At 39.1% G+C, this 12,164-nt stretch overlaps 1 protein-coding gene across 1 annotated transcript; it reads right to left on the bottom strand.

Moving 5' to 3' along the window:
- Nucleotides 1–10,713: 10,713 nt before the first annotated feature.
- LOC123955050 (olfactory receptor 6C75-like) lies at nucleotides 10,714–11,757 on the bottom strand. Its single transcript, XM_046026595.1, has one exon. It carries the CDS (start codon nucleotides 11,752–11,754, stop codon nucleotides 10,714–10,716), a length of 1,041 nt encoding a protein of 346 aa, XP_045882551.1. The 5' UTR covers nucleotides 11,755–11,757.
- Nucleotides 11,758–12,164: the final 407 nt, after the last annotated feature.

The following is a 12,164-nucleotide window of genomic DNA, read 5'->3' on the forward strand; positions in this document are numbered from 1 at the left end:
TTACAATTAGACTTTGAGAAACACATAGGAAACACTGGCATCATATGCCAAGTGAGTTACATGCTTTATCTTTTTTTAAAATTAATTAATTAATTTATTTTCAGCATAACAATACTCATTGTTTTTGCACCACACCCAGTGCTCCATGCAATACATGCCCTCTCTATTACCCTCCACCTGGTTCCCCAACCTCCCACCCCCCACCCTTCAAAACCCTCAGGTTGTTTTTCAGAGTCCACAGTCTCTCATGGTTCATCTCCCCCTCCAATTTCCCACAACTCCCTTTTCCTCTCCATCTCCCCATGTCCTCCATGTTCTTTGTTATGCTCCACAAATAAGTGAAACTATATGATACTTGACTCCCTCTGCTTGACTTACTTCGCTCAGCATGATCTCTTCCAGTCCTGTCCATGTTGCTACAAAAGTTGGGTATTCATCCTTTCTGATAGAGGCATAATACTCCATCGTGTATATGGACCACTTCTTCCTTATCCATTCGTCCGTTGAAGGGCATCATGGTTCTTTCCACAGTTTGGCAACCGTGGCCATTGCTGCTATAATTATTGGGGTACAGATGGCTCTTATTTTCACTACATCTGTATCTTTGGGGTAAATACCCAGCAGTGCAATTGCAGGGTCATAGGGAAGCTCTATTTTTAATTTCTTCAGGAATCTCCACACTGTTCTCCAGAGTGGCTGCACCAACTTGCATTCCCACCAACAGTGTAAAAGGGTTCCCCTTTCTCCACAACCTCTCCAACACATGTTGTTTCCTGTCTTGCTAATTTTGGCCATTCTAACTGGTGTTAGGTGGTATCTCAATGTGGTTTTAATTTGAATCTCCCTGATGGCTAGTGATGATGAGCATTTTTTCATGTGTCTGATAGCCATTTGTATGTCTTCGTTGGAGAAGTGTCTATTCATATCTTCTGCCCATTTTTTGATATGATTATCTGTTTTGTGTGTGTTGAGTTTGAGGAGTTCTTTATAGATCCTGGATATCAACCTTTTGTCTGTACTGTCATTTGCAAATATCTTCTCCCATTCCATGAGTTGCCTTTTCTATAGCACCAAGAACCATAAGATACCTGGGAATAAACCTAACCAAAGAGGTAAAGGATCTGTACTTGAGGAACTACAGAACACTCATGAAAGAAATTGAAGAAGACTCAAAAAGATGGAAGACGTTCCATGCTCTTGGATCCGAAGAATAAGCATTGTTAAAATGTCTATACTGTCTTGAGCAATCTATACTTTTAATGCCATTCTAATCATAATTCCACCGGTATTTTTCAAAGAGCTGGAGCAAATAATCCTAAAATTTGTATGGAATCAGAAGAGACCCCGAATTGCTAAGGAAATGTTGAAAAACAAAAACAAAACCGTTACCCGATTTCAAGCTTTACTACGAAGCTGTGATCACCAAAACAGCATGATACTGGCATAAAAACAGACACATTGACCAGTGGAACAGAGTGGAGAGCCCAGATATGGACCCTCAACTCTATGGTCAAATAATCTTCGACAAAACAGGAAAAAATATACAGTGGAAAAAAGACAGTCTCTTCAATAAATGGTGCTGGGAAAACTGGACAGCTATATGTAGAAGAATGAAACTCGACCATTCTCTTACACCGTACACAAAGATAAACTCGAAATGGATAAAAGACCTCAACGTGAGACAGGAATCCATCAGCATCCTAGAGCAGAACATAGGCAGTAACCTCTTCCATATCAGTCACAGCAACTTCTTTCAAGATATGTCTCCAAAGGCAAAGGAAACAAAAGCGAAAATGAACTTTTGGGATAGTCCTTAATGCGTGTAGATGGTGCTGTATCAGGTAGGTATTCAAATGGAGAAAATGAAACTTAACCGTTACTCTATGTAAGAATATATAATGGGTTCTCTATTCTGTTCCATTGATCTATGTGTCTCTTTTTGTGATCTGTGTGTCTCAGTATGGCCAGTACCATACTGTCTTGATGATTACAACTTTGTAGCACAACTTGAAATCCAGAATTGTGATGGCTCCAGCTTTGGTTTTCTTTTTCAATGTTCCTTTGGCTACTTGGAAACTTCCCTGGTTCCATACAAATTTTAGAATTATTTGTTCCAGTTCTGTGGAAAATGTTGGTGGTATTTTGATAGGGACTGCACTGAATGTGTAGGTTGCTTCAGGTAGCAGAGACATTTTCACAATATTTGTTCTTCTACTCCATGAGCATGGGATATTTTTTCACTTCTTCGTGTCTTCCTCAATTTCTTTCATGAGTGTTCTACAGTTTTCTGAGTACAGATTCTTTCCCTCTTTGGTTACAGTTATTCCTAGGTATCTTACAGTTTTGGGTGCAATTGTAAATGGGATAGATTCCTTGACTTCTCTTTCTTCTGCCTCATTGTTAGCATAAAGGAATGTACCTGAGGCTTGTGCATTGTGTTCATATTCTGCAACTTTCCTGAATTCCTGTATCAGTTCATGCAATTTTGGGGTGGCATCTTTGGGTTTTCTGTAGAGTGTCATGTCATCTGTGAAGAGTGAGAGTTCAGCTTCTTCTTTGCTGATTCAGATGCCTTTTATTTCTTGTTGTTGTTTGGTTGCTGATGTTAGGATTTCTAGCACTATGTTGAACCACAGTGGAGAAAAGCTCTCACTTTTTCCCAATTTTGGATAATATTCACTGTGGGTTTTCTTATGTGGCCTTTATGATGTTGAGGTATGTTTCCACTATTCCTACAGAGTAGTTTTTTTTTTTTTTATCAAGAAAGGATGCTGTATTTTGTAAAATGCTTTATCTGCATCTCTGAGATGACCATACGGTTCTTGTCCTTTCGTCAATTAATGTGATGTGTCACATTGATTGATTTGCAGATGTTGAACCAGTCTTGCAGCCCAGGAATAAATCCCAGTTAGTTGTGGTGAATTATCCTTTTAATGTACTGTTGGGTCCTATTAGCCAGTATCTTGGTGAAAATTTTTGCAGCCATGTTCATCAGGGATATTGGTCTATAATTGTCCTTCTAAACCCCTGGCAATGAGTACTTCCTCCTGTTCTTTCTTTTGGGGTGAGTTTCTCTGTTTCCTCATTATGTCCAGAAAATAATAGAAGAAAGAGAGAGAGAAGACAACAATAACAACAACAGCAGCAGAAAAGAACAAACAAAACAAACTTGAAGGAAATAAAAACAAAACAAAATTTGAAAAATCTAACAAGAAGTAAAACAGATCAAAACAATAAACTAGATCGTGGGTGTATTTTGGTTTGTTTGTTAAAGGAAATTAGATACCAAAATAGGAAGGAAAGAAAAACTTATATATATAGAAAAATGAAATAAAATGAAAGGAGACCAAACTAAAAAAAAAGTGTATATAAAAATTAAAAAAGAATAAAAGAAGAACTGAGGTGATAAGAAAATAGCTGAATAGAACCTGAAGGACTAAAGAATAATAAGAAAAAAATGAATGCTATATACTGTTTTCCCTATGAGCTGAAGTTCTACAATTCTCTATGATCTATAAACTTGGTGGCCTAGCCAGTTGTTCCTGCTGGTCTTCTGGGAAAGGGGCCTGTTGCCCTGATTCTCAGTGTCCTTGCTCTGGTGGCATTGTGCCTCTCTCTCTAGGGGACCAGGCTCAGTGTACTTGGCTCCAGATTGCAGTATGAGGTGCTGTTTTGCTCCCTGAATGCTTTCAGCACCACTGGGAGGGGATTAAAATGGCACCGCCCCAAACTGTAGCTCTGGAGCTGAAAGTTTCCACCTCCAACTGTCACAGAAAAGTGGTCCATCACTCATGTTTCCCTGGTTTCTGTTTGAACTCTGTGTTCACCTAGCTTATGACCAAGAATTTTTATGAAAGACATGTGACCCAGTTTCAAATCTCCAAACTTTCTGCACTCCAGCAGCACAGACTTGTGCTGTTCCTCCTGAGGGAATGAGAGGCATCTCTCCATGCTTCTGGCTTTTGCTGGGCCCTTACCCAGAAAGCAGTCATGTGATTATGCAGTGGTTCATACTTTTTTTTTTTTTTTTTGCTTTTCTGTTGTAGAATGGCAGCCTTTCTTTTCTGAGATCTCTGATTGATATCACAGGTGTTCAGAATGATTTGATAACTATCAAACTAGCTGAATTCCAGGGACCAGATACACTTAGGGTCTCCTACTCCTCCACCATCTTAAATCATTCAAGACAACAAATGGTCTTAAAAAGGGAGGATAAATGAGTAAAAGAGAAAAGTAGAAAACAAGTTGAAGGAACACAAAGAAATGATAATGCACTTCATGCTCATGGATTGGAGGAACAAACATTGTCACAATGTCTATACTACCCAAAGCAATCCACACATGAAATGCAATCACTATCAAAATACCACTAGCATTTTTCAAAGAGCTAGAACAAGCAATCACAAAAGTTGTATGGAGCCACAAAAGACCCCAAATACCCAAAGAAATTCTGAAAAGAAAAACACCTGGAGGCATCAAGATTCTAGATTTCAAGCTGTATTAAAAAGTTGTAGTCACCAAGACAGTATGGTATGGCACAAAAACAGACACACAAATCAATGAAACAAAATAGAGAACCCAGAAATGGACTCACAACTATTTGGTCAACTAGTCTTTGACAATGCAGGAAAGAATACCCCATGGACAAAAAGACTGTCTCTTCAAAAAATGGTGTTGGGAAATCAGTAAAAGCAAAAATGAAATGGGATCATTTTCTTACACAGTACACAAAAATAAATTGAAAATGGATGAGATACTCTAATGTGAGACAGGAAACCATCAAAGTCATATAGGAGGACACAAGAGGAAATCTCTTTAAACTTTGCCATAGCAATTTCTTGCTAGACACATCACCACAGGCAAGGGAAACAAAAGCAAAAATGAACTACTGGGACTTCATCAAGATAAAAGCTTCTGCACAGCAAAGGAAACAATCAACAAAACTAAAAAGCTGCCTGTGGAATGGGAGGAGATATTTGCAAATGACATATCTGATAAACAGTTAGTATCCAAAACCTACAAAGAACTTATCAAATAAACACCCCCAAACCAAATATCCCAATTAAGAAATGGGCAGAAGACACAGATAGATAATTTTCCAAAAAAGACATCCAGATGGCTAACAGACTTATGAAAAGATGCTCAACATCTGTCATCATTAGGGTAATACATATCAAAACCATGATGAGATACCATCCCACACCTCTCAGGATGACTAAAATTAACAACACAAGAAAAAAGGGGTGTTGACAAGGATGCAGAGATAGGAAAACCCTCTTGCACTGTTGGTGGGAATGCAAACTAGTGCAGCCACTCTGGAGAAGAGTATGGAGGTTCCAAAAATGTTAAAAATAGAACTACCAGATTATCCAGCAATTGCACTACTAGACATTTACCCAATAGATTAAAAATACTGATTTAAAGGGATGCATGTACCCCAATATTTATAGCTGCATTATCCTCAATACCCAAATTATGGAAAGAGCCCAAATATCTATTAACTGATGAATGGATAAAGAGGATGTGATATATACACAATGGAATATTACTCAGCCGTCAAAAAGAATGAATGACTGAGGCTAAAAAGTATTATGGTAAGTGAAATAAGTCAGAGAAAGACAAATACCATGTCCTCTCACTCATATGTGGAATTTAAGAAGCAAAAAAAAAAAAAAAAAAAAAGGAGCATAAGGGGGAAAAAAGAGAGAGAGGCAAACCAAGAAATAGACTTTTAACCATAGAGAACAAACTAATGGTTACCAGAAGCGAGGTTGCTGGAGGGATGGGTGAAATAGGTGGTGAGGATTAAGGAGGGCACTTGTGAAGAGCTCTGGGTGTTGTATGTAAGTGTTAAATCTCACTAAATTGTACACCTGAGATTAATATTACACTGTATATTAACTAACTGAATTTTGAACAAAAACTTCGGAAAAGTGGGGAAAAATGGGCAAAGAGACGAAATGGACATTTTTCCAAAGAAGACATACAAAAGGCCAACAGGTACATGAAAAGATGCTCACCATCATTAATAGAAATGCAAATATCACTATGAAAAAATACAAGTAATTTTGGCCATTCTAACTGGTGTTAGGTGGTATCTCAATGTTGTTTTAATTTGAATCTCCCTGATGGCTAGTGATGATGAACATTTTTTCATGTGTCTGATAGCCATTTGTATGTCTTTGTTGGAGAAGTGTCTATTCATATCTTCTGCCCATTTTTTGATATGATTAGCAAGACAGGAAACAACGTGTGCTGGAGAGGATGTGGAGAAAGGGGAACCCTCTTACACTGTTGGTGGGAATGCAAGTTAGTGCAGCCACTTTGGAGAACAGTGTGGAGATTCCTGAAGAAATTAAAAATAGAGCTTCCCTATGACCCTGCAATTGCACTGCTGGGTATTTACCCCAAAGATACAGATGTAGTGAAAAGAAGGGCCATTTGTACCCCAATGTTTATTGCAGCAATGGCTACGGTCGCCAAACTGTGGAAAGAACCAAGATGCCCTTCAACGGATGAATGGATAAGGAAGATGTGGTCCATATACACAATGGAGTATTATGCCTCCATCAGAAAGGACGAATACCCAACTTTTGTAGCAACATGGACAGGACTGGAAGAAATTATGCTGAGCGAAATAAGTCAAGCAGAGAGAGTCAAGTATCATATGGTCTCACTTATTTGTGGAGCATAACAAATAACATGGAGGACATGGGGAGATGGAGAGGAGAGGGAGTTGAGGGAAACTGGAAGGGGAGATGAACCATGAGAGACTGTGGACTCTGAAAAACAACCAGAGGGTTATGAAGGGGTGGCGGGAGGGGGTGGGGTATGGTGTGAGGTTGAGGAACCAGGTGGTGGGTAATAGGGAGGGCACGTACTGCATGGAGCACTGGGTGTGATGCCAGAACAATGAACACTGTTATGCTGTAAATAAGCAAATAAAAATAAATTAATTAAAAAAAATACAAGTAAAACGACAATGAGATATCACCTCATGCTTCTTTAGATGGATATTACCAAAAAACAAACAAATAAACAAAAAAAAACCCAAAGCAAAACCAAACAAAAAAACCCAACCCAAACCAAATCAAAACAAACCAACCCAAAACACATCCAAAAACAAAGGATAAGTATTTTCAGGGATGTGGAGAAAAAGGAACCCTTGTACAGTATTAATGAAACTGGGTCCAGACACTCTGGTAAACAATATAGGGTTTCCTGAAACATTTCAAAATGAAATTACCATTTGATCCAGTAATCCCACCTCTGGGTATACATCCAAAGAATTGAAATATCGGTCTCAGCGAGATATCTGTACTCCCAAGTGTAAGGTTTTACAGGTGAGATACACACGACACCTGGCAATATCAAGTTCACTGTAACATTATTCACTATAGCTAAAAAGGGAAAATAAACTAAAAGCCCATGTAAAAAGGAATGGGTAAAGAAAACGTGACATATATACATTACGTAATCTCATTTAGACTTTACAAAGAAGGTCCTGTCACTTGCAAGAACATAGGTATACCTATGAGGACATTATTCTATAGAAAAAAGACCAGACCAAAAAACAAACATTGCATGATCTCACCTGTATCTGGAATCTAAACAAATATGTGGAAGCAGAGCATACAAGTATTGTTAGGGGCTGGAAGGGGTATGGAAATAAGGCGGTATTAATCAAATTTCAGTTATGCATAATAAATAAGTTCTGGAGATCTGTATAACGTAGGGCTTATGGTCAACAATACTTTATCATGTACTTAAAACTTTGCTAAGAGGCTAGATCTTAAGTGCTTTTACCTGGCATATAAGGAAAAAAAAAAAAGATAACAACCAAGCGGTCAGGAAGAAATTTTTGGAGGTGATAGATAGGTTTGGCATTTGTAGTGATGATGGTTTCAAAGGTGTATATTTATATCAAAACATATCAACTTGTATACAGTAAATATCTACAGCTTTTTATATATGAATCACATGCCAATGAAGTGGCTTAAAACTTATGATTGGAAGTATCTTCAGCATAGAATTAGCCTAGGGGATTTGTCTCAATAAAACGTTTTATGGGGGCACCTGGGTGGCTCAGTAGGTTAAGCATCTGCCTTTGGCTCAGGTCATGATCCCAGGATGGTGGGATCGAGTCCCACATTAGGCTGCTTCCTGCTCAGCGGTGAGTGGAGAGTCTGCTTCTCCCTCTCCCTCTGCTTTGGCCCTGTCTCTCTGTCAAATAAATAAATAGAATCTTAAAAAAAAAATCACTTCAAGTTTCTTTTCCTATGGAAAGAAATTAAAATTGGCTACCTTTTTGGGGTGCCTGGGTGGATCACTGGGTTGGGCTTCTGCCTTTGGCTCAGGTCATGATCTCAGGGTCCTGGGATGGAGCCCTGCATCGGGCTCTCTGCTAGTGGGGAGCCTGCTTGCCCCTCTCTCTCTGCCTGCCTCTGCCTACTTATAATCTCTCTCTCTTTCTGTGTCAAGTACATAAATAAAATTTTTGAGAAAATAAAATAAAATAAAATGTTTTATGGCACCAGAATCTAGTATATTAATCTCTACCTTAGAGTTTGTCCTTATCTTGGTACCATCTATGGCTGGTAACCATCAGCCTTGGATTATAGACTCAGTTTTAGATTTCTAGTCTTCATTTTTGTGTTTGTCAGGCTCATTCTTCAACCATATTCTATCTCAAGGTATTATGAAGTACATTTAATTAATTTAAGTAAAATAAATTATTATCCAATCATGACTAAAATGTTGGGGAGGCTCACACTCTTTTCAGTAGTTTGACCACAATTCCTTGATTTATTCCCACATTACTGAACCTCAACCACTTTCATACACTCTTCAGTTGTTCAACTCTCAGGGCAGAACATTATTTCCATGTTTCTGCAGCATTTTGCTGCTATGTCCATGAGTATTTTCAAGGGGACCTTAGAGGTCATCTGGCTCAATCTCCATATTTTATGGAGAAGGTGACTTGTGTGTTCTTGGAAGTTGATCAGTTAGTCAAAGGCAACAGCAGACTTGTCCAGTGCAAATGATTCAGAGTCTACTCTGGTCTCTTTGCATTCCATTCTACTTCCTCTTCCCTACGACATCATTCTCTTCTAATTCCAGTAACAGAGCCGGTACCCACATTCCTACACGGATCATGGCTTTTGCAAATTCCTTTTAAAGCAATGTGTACAGTGAATCACCTGTGATTTTTGGGGGCAAATTGGATCTAATCATGGCATAGAACATGTTTCACAAAATGTATTTGAGATAATCTAACCTCTGGGTGTGGGTTAAAGACAAACAAAATAAATTGTCTCAGCCTTTCTAGGTATGTTCCTTCTGATGAATAAATAGATCCTAGCTGGATAAAAATAGGTGTTCAAAGTACAAAGGTTGGGGCGCCTGGTTGGCTCAGTGGGTTAAGCCTCTGCCTTCAGCTCAGGTCATGATCCCAGGGTCCTGGGAATGAGCCCCGCATCAGTCTCTCTGCTCACCAGGGAGCCTGCTTTGTCCCCACTCTCTCTGCCTGCCTCTCTGCCTACCTGTGATCTCTCTGTGTCAAATAAATAAATTTTTTTTTAAAAAGTACAAAGGTTTAAGGATTGAGATCATGGAAATGTCGGTTTTAGAATACATTGTCTTTTTTAAAAAATTTATTTATTTTTTCAGTCAGAAGATGACCTTACGGTTGACAATACAAGGTAACCAGGAAAAATATTTTATTTGTTGTTTTTCTAACAATATGAATTAGAGAAGCAAATAACTTAAATTCTACCTACTTGAATCTTTGGCAGAATTTATAGAAATATTAAATAAGTGCACCCTTCAACTGGTATACATAAACATTCTGTGGTAAGAGCTTAGGATATGAACCAATCATAACTGTCCATTATGCTGAAGCTAGAATAAATAATTTAGGAAATAGGAGCTTTGCTCAGCCATGGCTGCTGTGATTTTTCCCTCTCTTTAGAGAATGGTCTGGACCTGAAAACAATTCTGTTTCTCTCTAGCATGGGATTGATGCATATATATGTAGCTAAGCTAAGGGCCAAGAACATCATTTAAGACCACACGTGAACAAACAATATATATTCCAATGTGAAGAGTACTATGACCATTATTTCCTTGGGCTAGTCATGGAGGGAATGTATACCAATGCACTGATATTATTTCCACCCTTTTCTTCTGAATCACAGCATAATCTACAACCTTCTGTTATTTTAATTATCTAAATGCTTTTTGTCAAATCATTATTAATTCTGTTCACCCATGTCATTGGTTTGAAAGAAGTGAAATAAAAAGTGTATAAATAACTAAATTTGGGGGCACCTGCGTGGTTCAGTGGGTTAAAACCTCTGCCTTCGGCTCAGGTCATGATCCCAGGGTCCTGGGATCGAGCCCCGCATCGGGCTCTCTGCTCAGCGGGGAACCTGCTTCCCCTCCTCTCTCTCTGCCTGCCTCTCCGCCTACTTGTGATCTCTGTCTGTCAAATAAATAATAAATAAAATCTTTAAAAAAATAACTAAATTTTGGAAATTAGGTGCACATGGTTTATCAGAAGAAAGAATAACAATTCAGTAAGGATTTTGCAATTAATCATTGTCATCCAAATGTGGAAACTTTATGGAGAAGATACTTATGCAGACCAAAGTAAAATGAGACCTTGAGAAATGGATTTCCATTTTGCTAAAATGTGCAGATCAAGTGTGTCTGTTAGAGACACTGATTAACTCTTTGGACTGTTACATTGGCCAGAATGAAGACAAATGTTTTTCTGAAGACTTCCACACCAAGATCATACGATTTTTTTATCTTAATATTTTCTTTTTGCACCATCATCTTCCTCAGAGCCTGGTGGACCTGCTTGTTCTGCAGAGTGTAGATGACAGGGTTCAGCAGTGGGGTCACCACCGAGTTCACAAGGGCAGCCTCCCTATTGGACTCCAGCCTGTTTGTTTGCTTTGGTTTCACATATATAAACAAACAGCTGCCATACATCAGAGAGAGAGCTATGAGGTGAGAGGAGCAGGTGGAGAAAGCTCTCTGTTTCTCCTTGGCTGATGGGAGTCTCAGGACTGTGACTATTATGTTGCTGTATGCAATGGTGGTTATGATAAGGGATGTCAACAAGATAAAGGAAGTGAGAACAAAGGCCAACATTTCAACAAACCTGGTATCAGAACAGGAGAGATGTATCAGGGAGCTAATGTCACAGAAAAAGTGGGGGATGACATCAGGGCCACAGAAGGATAGCTGGGAAACTTTTACTAGCAGACCAGTGATGAGAGGGAAGGCCAAAGTGAAGCAGGCAGTGACCAGAAGGAAGCAAGTCTTCAGGTTCATGATGGTCAGGTAATGCAGAGGCTTGCAAATGGCCACATACCGATCCAGAGACATCACTGCTATGAGGAGGAAACGTGTTGCTCCCAGAAATAAAAAGACAAATGCTTGTATGAAACAGGCAGGAAAGGAAATGGTTTGCTTGCCCGAGTGAAAGATGAGCAACAACTTAGGAATAACAGCACAGATGTCACCACACTCCAAGAAGGAAAAGATGCTGAGGAACAAGTACATTGGTGTGTGGAGCCGGGAGTCAGCACAGGTGATGGTGACTATAACTGCATTGCCTGCAATGGACGCCAGGTACGCCAGCAGGTGCACCAGGAAGAGGACCTTTCCCAGCTGCTGGATGGCAGGAAACCCCTCCAAGGTGAATTCTTGGACAGCTGTCCCATTCCCCATTTCCATGGACATCTCTTTCCAGAATCATCAATGCTGGTCTAACCTACAATACCGACATCAACAAGCACAAAGGTTTCAGAGGAGCAGGATTAAGTTATTTGTTCATGAAGGTGACTAGGCTAATCGCTAATTGGTTTAGCCCGCTGATTCTTGAATCAGTAGGACCTGAGCTCAGTACTAGTTCAATACTGAGTTCTAACCCCTGAGAGACGGGTCATTTTTAGAAAGGTAGTTAACCTTTGTGAACTCCACTTTCACTCTCTATAGAATATAGGTGATAGGATCTTTCTGTTCATGTTCTTGTTAGAAGTAAGATAAAGCACATAACTCACTTGTTATATGATGCCAATGATTCCTTGTTCCTCAAATTCTAAGTGTAATATTATGATCATTAACATAGTGCAAATAGAGCATCAATAGGC

This window comes from Meles meles, chromosome 13, assembly GCF_922984935.1.
Source record: "Meles meles chromosome 13, mMelMel3.1 paternal haplotype, whole genome shotgun sequence".
Lineage (NCBI taxonomy): Eukaryota > Metazoa > Chordata > Mammalia > Carnivora > Mustelidae > Meles > Meles meles.

Excerpts from the sequence above, each read along its gene's own strand:
- LOC123955050 (XM_046026595.1), bottom strand. The coding sequence starts at position 11,754 with ATGTCCATGGAAATGGGGAATGGGACAGCTGTCCAAGAATTCACCTTG.